Genomic DNA, 19,406 nt, shown 5'->3' on the forward strand with positions numbered 1-19,406 from the left:
TCCTGCAACCTGTGCTTTGAGCTGTTCATCTACTGGGCACTGCTCTTCGTTGGCATCCAGGGATGAGTATTGGCAGCTAACGTCGGCACAGACCTCCTATAACAGGATCTGTAGCATTGTCATGGAATTCTGCTCTAGTTTGTGTCCATTTATTTCAGGATTTGGTCATGGGATATTTCACCCGCACCTTGCTCTTTGCTGTCACAATTTTCCAACAGATAACATGCCGCAGGTAATGTACAATTGCTAATTATTATATTTCTTTCTAATATGTTATTAGTGCACTTATTATGCAAATAACTTCAGACTAGTTTAAATAAGTTAAAAAGTTAAGTGTTGGATTCTTTATATCTGCTAAGGATAAGTAGGACCAATAACCTTCTTGTCCAAATGGTCACTTGTCAGTTAGGGTACCTGTGATTGGCTAAGAAGTGATTTAACATGACAAGTACCTTCCGTCCTAAAGACTGAAAACTGTTATCCACTTTGACGTAACCCATAGATATATCATTGCCATGTATAAAAGATTCAGAAGTTAGAATTATCTGAAGGGCTCCATAGCAACTCTGTTCTATTCAAACTTCCATTCTTCAACTGTCATTTCCACTGCAACCAACTCCGACTGTTCTTTCTTATTACACTGTCATATGTAAAGTTGTATTTGAATTTGTAGCAATTTATTTGGGTGTGCTACACTGTTTATAAAGGAAGTATAGCACATTCTGAACCCATATTTTGGGTTATTATTGCAGTAGCACATTTTAAGACCACCATTTTGATTATTATTGCAGTGTTTCCTCCAATTCCCTATTCCTCCTTCACCTTTAGGCCCCATGCACACGAGAAGCAAATGCAAACACATGTAAACTCAAGTTTTCAAAGGCAAAAACAGGTGTTTAAAACGCCCGTTTTTCCCGTGAATTTCACGGCGTTTTGCTGCGTTTTACCGCGTTTGCGGCTATCAGCGTTCATAACAAAGACATTGTAGACCCTCCCAAAGCTTTGAAACGCAAAAACGTTTGCGTCTGAACCCAAAATTTTGCGTCTGAAAAAACGAGCCTAAACCCAACTGCTTTAAAACGCAAAAAAACGTGAATGTGTGCATGGACACATAGGATAACATTAAATGTGTTCAGGGGCAATTGAAAAAAATGCCCAAATGCCTCTGAACTCGAGTTTACCAGCATCTCGTGTGCATGGGGCCTTATATCACTCACCCCAACTCCTACCAGGAGTGAAAGACAATCAGCATGGGTCCTCAACCTGTGGCCCTCCAGCTGTTGAGGAACTCCAAGTCCCATCATGCCTCTGCCTTTAGGAGTCATGCTTGTAACTGTCAGTGGTTTGCAATGAATCATGGGACTTGTAGTTCTGCAACAGCTGGATTCCCTAGATTCTAGAGTAAGCTCAGGTTGTATCTCCAGTTGGAGCTTGTACTAAGCTGGCTATCTCCCTGTCACCATGGGGTTTATTTACTAAAGCTGGAAAATTGCAAAATCAGGCTCACTTCTGCATAGAAACCAATCAGTTTCTGGGTTTTATTGCCAAAGCTTAATTGAACAAGCTGAGGTTAGAAGCTGATTGGTTTCTATGCAGAAGTGAGCCTCATTTTTCACTCTCCAGCTTTAGTAAATAAACCCCAAAGTGACAGTCTTGGGCCAGTTCCCAAGCACCAGCACTGTCAAAAGGGGTGCGTTGCTTGCTCCTCCATATTATTAGGCAGTGGGTTATTTCTTTGCTCTTGGCAGTTGAACAAAGATGTGGTGGAGAAAAGGCAATACAGAGTACTGCTAAGGGAGGGGAGCTTTTGAGCAAATCAGTACTTTCAGGTATAGAGAAGCATGTGAGGATTCCATGTGACAGTGCTGGTGCTTTCTAATTAGCTTGGCACTGTTACATAAGGGAGAGAGAACCAGGGCCGGCCTTAGGTGTTCAGGCGCCCTGTGCGAGCTAATCCTGTGGCACCCCCCCCCCCCCCCCATCTTCACCCCTCGCCCCCTGGTCACCTAAACATACACAAAGAGGAAAACAATATTTGTAACAAATAATTTGTTTTAATTTAACTTTACATTACACAGCACCCTGCATCTCTGGACCCCTTTACATTGCACAGCCCCTTGCATCTCTGGACCCCTTTACATTACACAGCCCCCTGCACCCCTTTACATTACACAGCACCCTGCATCTCTGGACCCCTTTACATTACACAGCACCCTGCATCTCTGGACCCCTTTACATTACACAGCACCCTGCATCTCTGGACCCCTTTACATTACACAGCCCCCTGCACCCCTTTACATTACACAGCACCCTGCATCTCTGGACCCCTTTACATTACACAGCCCCCTGCACCCCTTTACATTACACAGCACCCTGCATCTCTGGACCCCTTTACATTGCACAGCCCCCTGCACCCCTTTACATTACACATCACCCTGCATCTCTGGACCCCTTTACATTACACAGCACCCTGCATCTCTGGACCCCTTTACATTGCACAGCCCCCTGCACCCCTTTACATTACACATCACCCTGCATCTCTGGACCCCTTTACATTACACAGCACCCTGCATCTCTGGACCCCTTTACATTACACAGCGCCCTGCACCCCTTTACATTACACCGCACCCTGCATCTCTGGACTGCTTTACATTACACAGCACCCTGCATCACTGGACCCCTTTACATTACACAGAACCCTGCATCACTGGACCCCTTTACATTACACAGAACCCTGCAGCTCTGGACCCCCTGATGTTACACAGACCCCCCCTTCAGTGCAGACCCCCCTTCAGTGTATCCACATCTTCAATCCAGACCCCTCGTTCAGTGTAGCCCCCCTGTTCAGTGTCGCCTCCTTCCGTTCAGTGTCGCCCCCCTCGTTCAGTGTAGCCCCCCTCGTTCAGTGCAGCCCCCCATTCAGTGCAGTCCCCCCCCTTCAGTGTATCCCCCTCGTCCAGTGAACCCCCCCATTCACTGCAGCCCCCCCTTCAGTACCTCAGATCAGCGCGGCGGCACATGCACAGCAGTTCCCCTCCCCCTGTTTACACATAAACAGAGAGGAGGGGGAGGCGGCTTCACTCAGCTGTGCCTGTGTGACATCCGGGATCGCACAGACAGGCAGCCCGTGGCCGCAAGAGGAGGGGATGGTAGGTGCAGTGGTGCTTCTGGTAACTAAACAGAATTGTGGGGGATCAAATAAAAAAGAGTATGAGGAGCAGTGGCGGCTGGGCCCCAGCAGGCATCTAGATCGTGGGCAGCGTTTCCTCCGGGTGGCATCTCTTCCTCCTGGTGCTTTACGGCAGCTTTCCTGCGTCTCCTCCTCCTCCTTGGTGGCCAATAGGATCGCTTTTCCTCTCGGTCAATCGGGTGAAAGGTGTCAGGACCCACTTCCTGATTGGCGAATCTGGAAGACAATAGTGAATATTAATTAGTTATTGTCACACAACTGGGTAGGATCGGGGCGCAGTGCTCTTTTTTGAAGCCTATTAGATCCTCTGGCTCTAATCACATGCTTCTAAAAAAACAACAACAAAAACATTAGAATCCATGCGGTAGGCATCCCGCGTGCAGATTAGGGGGCTGGACGAATGGCTTAGGGGGGTGGCGCCCCTGCGCTCTGCATTACGGCCTGCCACTGATGAGAGGATGGGGAGGAGGGAATTAAAGTAAACCAGTTTGCTCTGAAAGCACGGGTTCATGTCAAAGTCATTTTTTGTATGAGTTTCAGATTTACTTGCTGTATTTAACCTCCCTGGCGGTATGATTATGTCAGATTTTTGATGCTGAAAGCAGTACAATTGTTTTGCATGGAAATTTGGCGTTGTATATTGTAGGCCTGTAATTCTTAGAAATACCTCACCTAAATCTGTCCAAACAAGAGTCTAGTAGACATCCCGGGTATAATAAAGTTTGAAACACAAAATCATAAATTATAACATAATAAATAACTATAAATAATTATAACAAATAATATAATAATAATACAAATTATTTAATAATGTAATCAAATCGAAAACACTGAAATTTGCTCAGTTGAAGAATTGTCGCTGTCATTACTTTTAGTGTTTGATGACGAATTTCCCCACAAATTGCTATCGCTCAATTCTGCAAGTGATTCTAATTTATTATCCCTGTTTTCTAGCTGGTCTAAAAGCACTTTTGACGTAAACGGACACTTTTTGTTTGCTATGGACAATCTACGGTTTACAGGCAGAAAGAACAGTATTCATAATATAGTGAAAATAGAAACTATATAAAAATTGTGTACTTAAGCAACTATTTCAAAAGTGTACTGATATCACCATATAGTGCTGAATAAATAAAGTAATAATGCGCTAAAATCAACCATCCAATATTACATAAACTTATACAAATTCCAATGGCATAAAAACAATGGGGCAGATCCACGTAGCATGGCGCAATGTTGCGTCCGGCGTAGCGTATCTCTGATACACTACGCCACCGTAACTTACAGCGTATTTTCCTTATCCTGAAAGAATTTGCGCCGTAAGTTACGGCGGCGTAGTGTAACTTTGGCGGCGTAAGGGCGTGCAATTCAAATGGATGTGATGGGGGCGTGTTTTATGTTAATACGTCTTGACCCGACGTAAATGACATTTTTTTTGAACGGCGAATGCGCCGTCCGTGGGGGTATCCCAGTGCGCATGCTCGAAATTAACCCGCAACAAGCCAATGCTTACGACGTGAACGTCATTCTACGCAAAGCCCTATTCGCAAACAACGTAAAAAATTCAAAATTAGACGCGGGAACGACGGCCATACTTAACATTGAGTACGCCTCATATAGCAGGGTAACTATACGCTGAAAAAAGCCTTACGGAAACAGCGTAAAAAAATGCGCCGGCCGGACGTACGTTCGTGGATCGCCGTATCTAGCTAATTTGCATACTCAACGCGGAAATCGACGGAAACGCCACCTAGCGGCCAGCGTAAATATGCACCTTAGATCCGACGGCGTACTAAGACGTACGCCAGTCGGATCTAGCCCAGCTTCAGGCGTATCTTATTTTGTGGATACAAAACAAAGATACGCCGGAGCAAACTAGAAGTTACGCGGCGTATCAATAGATACGCCAGCGTAACTTCTTTGAGGATCTGGCCCAATGGGTGTACAATTAAATTACAGCCATGAAAGTCAAATATGTAAACAATTATTCACCACCACCAATTAGTGGGTGTACTGCTCATCTAACAGTTAATTAGTTGATTGCCAAGAGAAAGGAAAAAACACACACATCTATCTTGATTGAGAAAGAAATCCCTGGGGTAGTTCTCCAGATAGAAAACTCACATCAGAGACTGACACTATTCATATAAAGTGGATAATTGTATCATGACTTCTCCAAATGCAGTGATTCTCAAAGAGAAATTAAGACATCATCATTGTGCGGGTTTGCTATGGAAAAGTGGAACAGGAGCTTTGGATAGCTACACTCACATTTAACCACTTGCTTACTGGGCACATAAACCCCCTTCATTCCCAGGCGAAATTTCAGCTTCCGGCACTGTGTCGCTTTAACTGACAATTGCGCGGTCGTGCGACGTGGCTCCCGAACAAAATTGGGGTCCTTTTTTCCCCACAAATAGAGCTTTCTTTTGGTGGTATTTAATCACCTCTGCGGTTTTTATTTTTTGCGCTATAAACAAAAAAAGAGCGACAATTTAAAAAAAGATATATATTTTTTTTACTTGTTGCTATAATAAATATCCCAATTTTTTAAAAAAAAAACTATTTTTTTTCTCAGTTAAGGCCGATACGTATTTTTCGACGTATTTTTGTAAAAAAAAAAAATTGCAATAAGCGACTGGTTTGCGCAAAAGTTATAGCGCCTACGAAATGGGGGATAGATTTATGTTTGTTTGTTTTTTTACTAGTAATGGCGGCGATTTGCGATTTTTTTGTCAGGGCTGCGATATTGCGACGGACGTATCGGACACTTTTGACACAATTTTGGGACTATTCACATTTATACAGCGATCAGTGCTATAAAAATGCACCAATTACTGTATAAATGTGACTGGCAGTGAAGGGGTTAACACTAGGGGGTGAGGAAGGGGTTAAATGTATTCCCTCATAGTGTTCTTACTGTGTGGGGGGAGGGGGGTGACTGGGGGAGGTGACCGATGCTGTGTCCCTATGTAAAGAGACACAGATCGGTCTCCTCTCTCCCTGACAGCACGTGGAGCTCTGTGTTTACACACAGAGCTCCACGTCCTGCCGTGTTACCAGCTGTGTTCCCGACGATCGCGAGTGTCTGGCGGACATCGCGGCCGCCAGGCACTCGCATCGGCTCCCGAGCGATGCGCCGGGCACGTTGTTTCCCCGCTGCGCGCCCCCAGCGGCGCGCACAGGGAACAACAACGGCAGGACGTCTGTGGACGTCCTCCCGGCACTTGAGAGCCGCGCTATGGACGTCTTTCGACCATAGCGCGGATCTCAAGTGGTTAACTTCATGGTGTAGCATCCCAGCCCTGACATTATTTATGTCATAGTTATTACTGTCCTGGTTCCTGGCCGCAGCAGGCTCCCAAAGGGGCGTCCAGGCCACGGGTAGTCTCTGCCCGACGCTGGGCTGCGTTGTATATCTCTGTTTGTATCACCAAAATGCCTACAAAACATTTGTTTGTACCTTTTTGTCTACTTGGTATGGCAATGTAACTGTTGTTTGTTTCTACTTTTATTGATCGTGTCACCCTTTTTTTGGTAGCTTGATCAGATTTCTTCTGTTATGTCTGTTATACCTGTCTAAAATTTACAATAAATACTTATTGAACCTAACTTCATGGTGTAATACTTATAGAGTGATCAGTGCAGACAGCAGGATCCCTCTCCTTCCACATCCAGCACATTCAAGCACCATGGGTAATGTCACTGGCTCCTCCCAGTGGGCAGGATCCAGGGGTTAAGGTTAGTAACCTGTACATGGATCCTGCAATGTGATCCCGAGTGTGGCTCTGGTTTACCGCTTTTGGTAATGAAAATTCACCCCGAGCCACACTCAGGGATACCGCTAAGGAGGTTAAGTGATTGATAACCCTCACCTTGTAAAACAACCCATTCCATTTAAAATAGAAATGAACGGCAAAACATTAGTTTTATATATATATATATATATATATATATATATATATAAATAAACTTTATAATATACTTATTTTCCCCTTTTTTATAAGTGATCACATTTCCTCTGTTCTCAGTTGCATAAGAGCTGGGGGAGAACAAACAGCAGAACACTGAGCTTCCCAGTGAAGGGCTGTGCAGGGTGGGGGCAGAGTCAGGACAAATCTGATCATCGGAGGCGAGCAGGCTGAGTTCCCAGCATAGCTACAGAACCGAACAGGCTGTGTTCTCATGCCTGGTGTGGTCAGTTTTTGATAGGAAATCAGGGGGACTGGCAGGAATACCAAGGATTTCACACAAAGAAAGCAATACAAAGAGAACAGGAAACCTTTTTTGTACAAGGACATGGTACAGCAGGCACATATCAGGAATATGAAATGTTGGGTTTACATATTCTTTAAGTGGTATTTTTAAAATGTTTACACTATTGCCAGATGCTGGAATAAGGTAAAAGCTGCACATGGTGTGCATTGTTTTAAACAAGTTGGCCAAGCATTGCATTTTGAGAAGTAGTAAAACACAACTATTGTACAGTATAGTTCTGCAAAGCAGGAAGCAGAGTCTCTGCAAACATGGAGCATATCTGGTTGCCCCTGTATAGATAAATATTTGCAAATTGAACATATGATAGAAGTTTTTTAACCTATATTGATAGATATTTACATAAAGCTATGTATGCATATACAAATGGCTAAAGATTTTAACCGATATGGAGATGGATTTATTGAGCATCCCTCCCTCTGCCCCAACAGGTGACCTCCTCAGGAAAGTATGGAGGGCATGTCAGAAAGCTCTATCTATCAAAGGCCCACTGGCGTTTACTCCTCTGTGGACTAATTCCAGGTATCCAGAGCTCCATAAACTGAGGGGATTCTCTTCTTGGAGGCAGAGGGGGATTTGGTTCTTCCCACAGATCTACGAGGGGACCATTCTGAAAACATATGAACAATTATGCATGTAATTCATGCTACCCTCGAAAGGCTTTTATCAATATCTCCAACTTAGACATGCCCTGCAGGCTCAACAACAAATGCACTCCTTGGCTGTGTCGTCCTCTTCTCTGCTGATGGAAGTCCTCTGGGCAAATGCCCGGAAGGGACAGATATCTAAAGTATACTCCAAATTGTTGTCCTCTGTCCAGAATCACGCCTCTTTAAAATGTAAAACCTGGTGGGTGGAGGACATTGGTGATATAGATTGGGATCAATGGGACATGGCTTTAGAATCGATACCCGCAGTATCTGTCTCGGCCTACCATAAGCTTTCACAATTGTTTATGTTGCACAGGGCCTATCGGACGCCAATACAGATGGTTGGGATCGGAGGGACTCCCCCCCCATGCCCAAAATGTAAGGTGCACCAGGGGGATTTTTTACACTTTGAATCTGCCCAAAACTCCACCAATATTGGGTGGAGGTATTCCACTGTATCTCCAGATTAGTTCAGATACCTGTACCCCTGACCCCCCTGGTGTACCTGCTAGGGGCAATTGATGTGGAGATGTACCCGAAGGGAATGTATTACATGACCACCAGGCTGGTATACCTGGCTAGAAAACGTATAGCTCGATAATGGATGGAATCTACGGTTCCCACAGGGAAACAATGGATCAATTATGTTAACTCCCTTCTTCTTAGGGAACAACTAGCCTACCGTTGCCGCAATGCTGTGTGAAAATTGACCTCATTTGGCAACCCTGGCTAGATGACCCGAGCCTTGCCCCACCACAAATGGTGATGGATAGGCTCCTTCGGTAGTGACCCACCAAAAATACCTGGGGGAGGGAGAGGGAAAGAGGTAGCAAAACAGGTTATGTTATGTTCTAATATGAAGCACTAGACTCTGCATAATCCGTTGGCTGACAAATAGTTTAATACTGATATACATCTGGTCTTAAGTGCTAGTTTGTGGTTTAGTTGAAAAATCACTATACTTGTATTGTCTTCTGTTATTGCTCACCCCTTGTCTATACCTGGGACAATTTGTCCCATATGTTGTCCTTACTTACCTACTGCTGTCATTGTATGCATTAAAAGAGCAATTCACAAATAAAAAACGTATTGATTAAAAAAAATTAAGTAAACAACCTATTAGTAGCTTATTTTTTTTTTTTACTTTAGCAGCAATACTGAAGACATTGGGGAATACATTGGGTCCAATATAGAGATATCATGGGTGCCCAACCTAGATGGACTAATGCAAGGATATGCAAGGAACTTCAGGCCTGGGATCGGAGGTACTGTACTATGAATTATTTACATGCGTGTACTTGTACTAATGAGCGTTAGTTGATGCCTCATATTTGATGCCTCATATCTTTACAACAGCAACATGCATTGGAATGCGACCCACATTTTTTCCAGGGATGCTGGCAATTATCCTGAAACAGACAGAGAAATAAACATTTCTAAAGCAGGTTATAAAACAGAAGAGGAAATTTGATAGATTTCTCTAGGCAACAAAGGCAGGTCCTCTTTCTAGTGGTGAGTGGAACTGCCCTGGGTTTGATTCAAGCATGGCCTGGCAAATTTTAAATAGGTTTGGATGCTAAACCCCAGTGAAATCAAGAGTAGTTGAATCTGCCAAATTAAAAATAACTAGCTAATAAGCAAAGGGATGTCAAAAGATTCTGCCAGGAGCACTGATTTTTTTTTTTAAAGCACTGATATTTAAAAAAGGAAAAACACATTTTAAATTGCCAGAAAATGATATCTCCCTCCTGGTTTATTTTTTTAAAACAAAAAAATGGCACACAGACCCCAACGGTCCAATAAAATATCTAGCCGCTCAATAAGGGTTTGTTATGTATTGTGGGGGACCTTTGGACTAGTCTGTGTGTGGATCAATTCATTAGCATCTACACAAAACTGAAATATTTTACATGCCCATAAGATATGTTGGTAGGCCCCCTGTAAATGGGCATAATAATTTATTGATTAAACTTGTTAATCATTCATTATAAACATATCAAATCCGATTCTGTACAGCTTGCCTAAAATACATAAGAGTCTTACTTGCCCCCCTGGACGCCCAATTATCAGCGGCATAGATTCGATCACATCCAGGGTGGGCAAGTACATTGACTATTACCTCCAGCCTTTAGTTCAGAAAATGCCATCGCATCTTAAGGACTCCAAGCAGGTCATTAATCTGCTTTCCCAAATAAAGGTTGAACATGATATATGGATGGTAACAGCTGACGTTCAATCTTTGTATACCATCATCCCTCATCACTTGGGTCTGGAAGCTGTGAAATATTTCTTGGATCTCTCTTCAGATTTATTACCCTTACAGAAAAATTATATTATGGAACTATTGGAGTATGCTGCGGACCATAACTATTTCTGGTTCGATCATAATTACTATAAACAGATTCGTGGAGTTGCCATGGGTGCCAAATACGCACCCAGCCTGGCCAATCTGTTCATGGCCAAGTGGGAGGAGGACGTCATCTACCTTGATCCCCATCCCCACATTAAGTTGTGGGCAAGGTATATAGATAACGTCCTCCTCCTATGGACTGGCAACAAGATACAACTTGATTCCTTTGTGGCCTCTCTCAACAACAACGAGAGAGGTATACGTCTGACCTTTGAAGCTAGTCAGAAGTCTATTGATTATCTTGACCTTACCATCATGAGAGAGAATGACTCCTTTTTGACAAAAACTTTTTTCAAAAAAACAGATAGGAATGCTTTTATTCCAATAGGAAGTTGTCACCACGAGAATTGGCTAAATTCTGTGCCTAAAAGCCAATTCATCAGGATGAGGCGTAACTGTTCCACCCTGAAGGATTACGAGACCCAAGCTGGTATACTTAAGGGCAGATTATTGGAGAAGGGCTATGACCCTTTAACCTTAGATAACACCTATAATGAAGTTGCTGCAATTGATAGGAACACACTGTTGACATCTGTTGCTAAGCTGAGTGGGGACAGACCTCTGGTACCATTTATTACTACCTATTCTAGCCAGCACTACGCCATAAAAAAATTGTTAAAAAAACATTGGCATCTGTTATCCAACGATAAGATCATCAATACCTTTTTACCAGAAAATCCTCATGTGATTTATAGAGGTGTACCCTCATTGCGGGACAAGATTGCCCCCAATGTTGTGGACCCCCCTACCAAAAAGGTTTCTTTTTTCCAACGGGACATTAAGGGCTACCATCAGTGTAGAAACTGTACAGTTTGTAAGGTGAACAAGATTAAATCTAAGAAAACCCTATCTTTTGTCTCAACCAGCACTTTGAAAGAACACAAGATAGAACCTTTCATTACGTGCAGCACGACGGGTGTTGTTTACCTTTTAGAATGCCCATGTGGGTTGCAATACATTGGCAAGACCAATGAATGTTAGATTGGGTGAGCATATCACCAATATTAGGTCTGGATTCCTACAGCATTCCGTGTCCAGCCATTATGAACAATACCATAACTGCAACCCTGAAGGCACTCTTTTTATTGGGATCGACAAGTTCGACCCCCATTGGAGAGGTAATTCATTGGTGAGAGAACTATCCAGGCTCGAAATGGCCTGGATATACAAAATTCGTACATATGTCCCATTTGGGTTAAACATAGAGACTGATGTTAATGCCTTTATAGATAATGGTTGATTCTGATATTTGTATTATTATCCTTTGTAAACCAGCTCTGAGTTTCGGTACATCTGGGCTTTTTATATTTCAAAATTGTCTTCATGGTCTCCTTTAATTTGATTTTTTCTCCAAGATTTTATCAAAGATATGGATATTTATATAATCCATTTTTTAAAATGTACCGCGGTACAGGGACAGATAGATTGAATATAACTCTTGATGCTTGAGTGTTAACATTTTGGATCCTCCTTAATTAGAGGCTCTAATCTTTTGACCTTCCAGGTTTTTATTACTATGTAAAAAGTTTTAATGTTCAACTTATTGCTGTGGCCACAAGATGGCAGTATTCCAACTGCTATCTATTCAGCAATAATGTTGTATATAATGTTGTATATATAGAGGGTCTTTTTTATACACATTTTTTAGTATTTTCATTTTATATTTTTGTGGATTTTCTTTTTTATTATAAAATAATTGATGTAATTTTTTACTTCTTAATTTCATATTTCCTCTTGATTTTTTAGGGTTGGATATTATGTAGAGCGTTATACCTTTCACATAACCTAACCCCTTTTTTAATTAGCTTCTCAATTTAGCTTGTTTGAGCATTCAGTTGTTCAGATTACAAGAATTATGTGGTGTTAATATACCTTCTGGTTCTTTAATGTCTGCCTTTGAGTTTTTTCTATTGCCGTGTAATAAGGGCAAGGATCCCAATTCAAATATGGCGGCTTGCGCCCGCGATCACCGAAGCTCAGAGCTGGGCGGTCCTGGGCGTTGTTTTTTGCTTTAAAAGAGTGGTGAGTCAGCACGCCGCTCGTACCCCTGGAAGAAGTCATTGGACGAAACGGCGTTGGGAAGAGCGGCGTGCTGACGTCACCACGATTTGCGCTGTCTATCCGGAAGGACGAGCGGACAGTACAGCCGGCCGGCTAAACACACTACACGCACGATTTTACTGCATAATTGTAAGTGCAATACTTTTTAATAATAAAAACCCTTTTTATGGTAATACACTATGTCAGCCTTCTCTCTTTTGGGTTATACTATGGAGATTGAGTGGTCTGATTTGTGAAAGTGAAAAACGTACCCTGGAGATCCTGGAAACTGTCTCGGTGGTTTTACTTGGCTACATGCTTGATTATTTCAATTATCTGGTAAGCAGCTAGGATATACTGGTGGAGGACACTATCATCTGTCTTACAGATTCACGGGATACTGCCAGGATACTTTTCACCCATTTGGAGAATTTTCTGCCTTCTTTTGATTTTCTCTACGATTCTTCCACTCATATGGACTTTGCACTATTCATTGGTTTATCTCAGATTACACTAGTGGTTTGTGCATGTAGCACCCATTTATATTTGAATGTCACGTTGATATTTTTTCACATTTTGCAGCGCAGCTCTTTTCACAACCATATCAAATCATATACATTATCATATTTGTTCAAATGTGACAAGAATCTTCTAAAAATCCCCCAAAAAACATACTGTATTTATTGGCGTATAACACTCACTTTTTTACTCTGAAAATAGAGGGAAAACTGTGCCTGCGTGTTATACGCAGGGGGCTGTGGAAAGTTTTTTTCCTGAAACTTCCCTCTTAAAGTTAGGGTGCGTCTTAGGCCTTGTACACTCGATAGGTTAACCAGAGGACAACGGTCTGATGGACCGTTTTCATCAGTCCAAACCGATTGTGTGTGGGCCCCATAGGTTATTTAACCATAGGTTAAAGAAAAGCCAACTTGCTTTAAATTTAACCTATGTATTCCTAACCGATGGGAAAAAAAATGATCGTTAGTAGGCACAACCATCGGTTAAAAATCCACGCATGCTCAGAATCAAGTCGACGCATGCTTGGAAGCAGTGCTTTAACTGGGCCGGAACGCGGCGGTACTCAGTACCGCCACTTCCAAAAATGGCCCTTCAGAGTACCAGCACCTCTCCGTGCGCCCAGTACGTGGGTTTCCCGTACCGGAACGCAGCCCCAGGATGACCAAGGTTTTTTTTTTTTCTCGCCGCCGCCGCCGAGTGTCTAGTGCGGGTATCGGCAAACCGCGGCTCCGGAGCCTGCATGCGGCTCTTTTGTACCTTTGCTGCGGCTTCGGGCCGCAGAGAATTTAAAAAAGAGCACGCCGCGCTGTGATACATGTCCCGCCCTCCTCCTCCTAGAGAAGACTAGCTTGTGACGTGTGATAGAGCCAGTGCGCTGTCTGTCACACTAGCTGGTCTAGAGGAGGAGGGCGGGACATGTATCAGCGCGCCAGAACCCAGTGGGGGAGCATCGTGACAGATGACCGCCGTGAGCGTGAGTCACAGCTGAGTGAGGGGGACCTGATGTTTTTTTGATGATAATGATGGTGGGGGGGCTGGCTTGCGATGGTGCAGGAACCTGCTATTTTTTTAATGATGATGGGGGGGGGGGTCTGGCTTGCAATGGTGAGGGGACCTGCTATTTTTTTTTGATGGGGGGGGTACTGGCTTGCAATGGTGAGGGGACCTGCTATTTTTTTAATGATGGTGGGGGGGGGGGGCGCGGGAAGGGGGTGGGGGCGCACCGGCGCCTAATAGAGTACCGGCACCTCTTTTGGCCCACTTAAAGCACTGCTTGGAAGCATTGAACTTCGTTTTTTTCAGCACGTCGTTGTGTTTTACATCACCGCGTTCTGACACGATCGTTTTTTAAACTGATGGTGTGTAGGCGTGACGGACCATCAGTCAGCTTCATCGGTTAACCTATGACAACGGTCCTTCTCAGACCGTTCTCATCGTATGGACTGATCGTGTGTACGAGGCTTAATATACCTGTGCGTGTTATACGCTGATAAATACGGTAATTGGTAAATATATATATTATGCTCCATCCTGTGAATAAAAGTGAATCAAACAGACAGTAAACATCATAAAAGATTGCAACTCCTAAAATATCCTTAAAATTAAAATCATGAGTTTATTAGTGAATCCACAAAAGACTTTTCCAAAATAAAGTGCAAGTGCTTTAGTGACTTCCCACTACCTTTCATCCCAATGCGCTCACCTCTCCTTTTGGCCTTTCTTACTAGGTCAATCCATGCTTCCCCCTAAAAACTTCCATCTCCTAAAAACTGACAACGGGCTCCAAGACACTGCCGAATACCAGAAGTGATACGGCCACCTCAGAGCCCTGCTGTCAGTTTTTAGGAGCTGGAAGTTTTTAACCTTGAATGTAAGTTACTACGTTTTATGATAAATTTGATTTTTAAATACTACACAATGAGGATCAGGGGCGGACTGACCATTCGGTCATTCGGTCATTGCCCGAGGGCCCCGTGGTGGGGGGGCCCGGGCTGGCTCAGTCCGTCCCTGGAGGTGCCCGCAGCAGCGTCAGCTTCTACACAATTAAAAAAAACGTAGTCTGTACTCTGTATCCCCGAGATGCCTTGTATAAGAGGCTCGCTCGGGAGTTATGAGCTTCCCAGGATGGATGGCTCATCAGAGCCGTGAGCCGTGCGTGTGGGGATGTACAGTGACACTATGACAGGCGCTCCGGCCACCTCTCTCCCCTGTGCTTCAGCTGAGGGGGCGGGGCCATAAGTCACTGCCTCGGAGGACTGCATGTGAAGGAGCTGCTGCTGCTGGACTGGAGAGGAGAGCTGACTGAATTGCACAGACACAGGAACGAATGGCATTCACAATGACCTGCCTTGTGTTGTGTGCAGATTAGCAGGTCAGTGTCATAAATAATGAAAGCCCTGTGATTGCAGTTACCGTGACAGTGTCTAATCTGTGTAATAAGAGCCATGCCCATGCTGATTGTTTCTTTACCTTCTTGTCCTGTGCTGTGTCTGTGCTTATTTACCAGGTAGCAGGTCATGTCAGGGGCTATTCACTAGTGCACATGTTGAGCCATCCATCCCGGTGTCTTGTTGAGATAGTTCCCCTATCGGATAGGTTCCGACCTCGACTGCGCAGGCGCTGCACTTGCGCAGTCGGAGGCTACGAAAATCTCCAAGCCCGAAGAGCTGTTTGTTAGCTGTAAACAGAGCATATGCAATGAACACTGCGCTCGCTCCCGACCCAATGCTTGGTGCTGGTTACACACACCCCCAGTTTGTTGATATTCTCAATATGACATCCACCCCTTTGACAAAAGCACTGGCCATCGAGTGGAGGAGCCGTGTATAACCAGCCCCAAGGGTCGGGAGCGAGCGCATTGCGCATGCTCCATTTACAGCGGACAAACAGCTGTTCAGCCTCAGAGATTTCCGTAGACTCTGACTGAGCATGCACAGTTGAGGTCGGAAACTATCAGATAGAGGAACCATATCGTCAGGACACCGGCCAGCTCATACCTCCCGACCCCCTCATATACAACAGCCACATCAACCTAGCTAGTGGGATTTAATGGTTCAAGGCACTGCTTTCTCAGGGGGAACAGACTCAGTTTTTTTTTATTGTGTATGATAAGCTGCCACTGTTGCGGGCACCTCCAGTGGCGGACTGAGCCGGCCCGGGCCCTGCCACCACGGTGCCCTCGGGCAGTTACCGACTGACTGGTCAATCCGCCCCTGCACACTGATATCTGGTACACTGAATGCCACTCAGTGTGTAGATATCAGTGTTATATATAGGGAATAGCACTTAGACCTGGTTCACATTGAAGCAATTTACCATGCGATTTGACATGTCAAATCGCATGGCAATGGCACTAACCAAATCGGTGCGATGCCCCATTTGTGGCGCCGATTCCCAAAAGTAGTTTCTGTACAACTTTTGGCGACTTCTTGGTGCAATTTCCATAGACATCTGTGCTGCAACCCTCACAGATGTCTCTGAAATCACCCGCCAAATTCGCACTGATATGCGGGTATGAAATCATGCGAGTTTAGCTGAACTGTCTCGCACAATTTCATTCCCGCTGTCAGTGCGAACCTGGACTAAAGCTGATTCACACCTATGGCATTTTTTGTGCATTTTGCAGATTTGCACAACAATCCATTTAACATGGTTTCCTATGGAACACGTTCTGTAGTGCAAATCTGCAAAATGCACTAAAAATGCCATAGGTGTGAATCCAGCCTAAGTGAGTGTTATTCCCTATATATATTCCTTACGTTGGTGGTCAGTGAGAAGAATGTTCCTTACATTGGTGATCAGTGGGAAGAATGTTCCTTACATTGGTGATCAGTGAGAAGAATGTCCCTTACATTGGTGATCAGCGGGAAGAATGTTCCTTACATTGGTGATCAGTGGGAAGAATGTTCCTTACATTGGTGATCAGTGGGAAGAATGTTCCTTACATTGGTGATCAGTGGGAAGAATGTCCCTTACATTGGTGATCAGTGGGAAGAATGTCCCTTACATTGGTGATCAGTGGGAAGAATGTCCCTTACATTGGTGATCAGTGAGAAGAATGTCCCTTACATTGGTGGTCAGTGAGAAGAATGTTCCTTACATTGGTGATCAGTGGGAAGAATGTCCCTTACATTGGTGATCAGTGGGAAGAATGTCCCTTACATTGGTGATCAGTGGGAAGAATGTTCCTTACATTGGTGATCAGTGGGAAGAATGTCCCTTACATTGGTGATCAGTGAGAAGAATGTCCCTTACATTGGTGGTCAGTGAGAAGAATGTTCCTTACATTGGTGATCAGTGGGAAGAATGTCCCTTACATTGATGATCAGTGGGAAGAATGTCCCTTACATTGGTGATCAGTGAGAAGAATGCTCCTTACATTGGTGATCAGTGAGAAGAATGTTCCTTACATTGGTGATCAGTGGGAAGAATGTTCCTTACATTGGTGATCAGTGGGAAGAATGTTCCTTACATTGGTGATCAGTGGGAAGAATGTCCCTTACATTGGTGATCAGTGGGAAGAATGTCCCTTACATTGGTGATCAGTGGGAAGAATGTCCCTTACATTGGTGATCAGTGAGAAGAATGTCCCTTACATTGGTGATCAGTGAGAAGAATGTCCCTTACATTGGTGGTCAGTGAGAAGAATGTTCCTTACATTGGTGATCAGTGGGAAGAATGTTCCTTACATTGGTGATCAGTGGGAAGAATGTTCCTTACATTGGTGATCAGTGAGAAGAATGTCCCTTACATTGGGGATCAGTGAGAAGAATGTCCCTTACATTGGTGGTCAGTTGGAAGGATGTCCCTTACATTGGTGATCAGTGAGAAGAATGTTCCTTACATTGGTGATCAGTGAGAAGAATGTCCCTTACATTGGTGATCAGTGGGAAGAATGCTCCTTACATTGGTGATCAGTGGGAAGAATGTCCCTTACATTGGTGATCAGTGGGAAGAATGTCCCTTACATTGGTGGTCAGTTGGAAGGATGTCCCTTACATTGGTGATCAGTGAGAAGAATGTTCCTTACATTGGTGATCAGTGAGAAGAATGCTCCTTACATTGGTGATCAGTGAGAAGAATGTTCCTTACATTGGTGATCAGTGGGAAGAATGTCCCTTACATTGGTGATCAGTGGGAAGAATGTCCCTTACATTGGTGATCAGTGGGAAGAATGTCCCTACATTGGTGATCAGTGGGAAGAATGTCCCTTACATTGGTGATCAGTGGGAAGAATGTCCCTTATATTGGTGATCAGTGAGAAGAATGTCCCTTACATTGGTGATCAGTGAGAAGAATGTCCCTTACATTGGTGATCAGTGAGAAGAATGTCCCTTACATTGGGGATCAGTGAGAAGAATGTCCCTTACATTGGTGATCAGTGAGAAGAATGTCCCTTACATTGGGGATCAGTGAGAAGAATGCTCCTTACATTGGTGATCAGTGGGAAGAATGTCCCTTACATTGGTGATCAGTGGGAAGAATGTCCCTACATTGGTGATCAGTGGGAAGAATGTTCCTTACATTGGTGATCAGTGGGAAGAATGTTCCTTACATTGGTGATCAGTGGGAAGAATGTTCCTTACATTGGTGATCAGTGAGAAGAATGTTCCTTACATTGGTGATCAGTGAGAAGAATGTTCCTTACATTGGTGATCAGTGAGAAGAATGTCCCTTACATTGGTGGCCAGTGGGAAGAATGTTCCTTACATTGGTGATCAGTGGGAAGAATGTCCCTTACATTGGTGATCATCAGTGGGAAGAATGTTTTAATTCCTATAATAAACATTTATTTTGAACAGTGTGTAGAGAAATTCTTTGAACGCCTGCAATGTGGGCAGTGCAATATGTAGGTGGGACTTTGTGTGAATGTAGCTTTAACGTGGGCGGGGACACATGGGCGGAGACACAGGGGGCCCCATGATCTCCTTTTGCCCGGGGGCCCCATGAACTGTCAGTCCGCCCCTGATGAGGATCCCATTTTTTGCATTAGCCACCACACGGATGAAACCGCAATTTTAAAGGGCCATACACCCGATCACAGATTGAGGGTCAGGATACCAAGGGGCATAAAGGAGGAGGAAGAGGGGCACAGAGGAGTCCAATATTACATGCCCCAACATAGGGAGAAGCGTGACCCCCAACATAGGGGGAAGCGTGACCCCCAACATAGAGGGAAGGGTGGATTGACCTAGTAAGAGAGGTCAAAAGGAAAGGTGAGCACATAAGTTGAAAGGTGGTGGGAAGTCACTAATGAACTGTATCACATGATTTTAATTTTAAGGACTGTTTGAGAGTTGCAATTTTTTATGTTGTTCACTGT

The 19,406-nt window shown here is 44.0% G+C and overlaps 1 protein-coding gene across 2 annotated transcripts in view; it reads left to right on the forward strand.

The window, feature by feature from the left end:
• GABRD (gamma-aminobutyric acid type A receptor subunit delta) overlaps window positions 1–19,406 on the forward strand; it is a 46,310-nt gene continuing 26,904 nt past the window's right edge. Inside the window, exons 1-2 of one of the 2 annotated variants that reach the window (XM_040325890.1) lie at window positions 1–232; window positions 9,265–9,380. In XM_040325890.1, the coding sequence (XP_040181824.1) occupies window positions 168–232; window positions 9,265–9,380 (181 nt within the window). In that variant the 5' untranslated portion in view covers window positions 1–167. The remainder of the gene's footprint in view (window positions 233–9,264; window positions 9,381–19,406) is intronic. The other variant, XM_040325891.1, reaches the window with a different exon arrangement.

This window comes from Rana temporaria, chromosome 10 (assembly GCF_905171775.1).
Source record: "Rana temporaria chromosome 10, aRanTem1.1, whole genome shotgun sequence".
NCBI classification, from domain to species: Eukaryota; Metazoa; Chordata; class Amphibia; order Anura; family Ranidae; genus Rana; species Rana temporaria.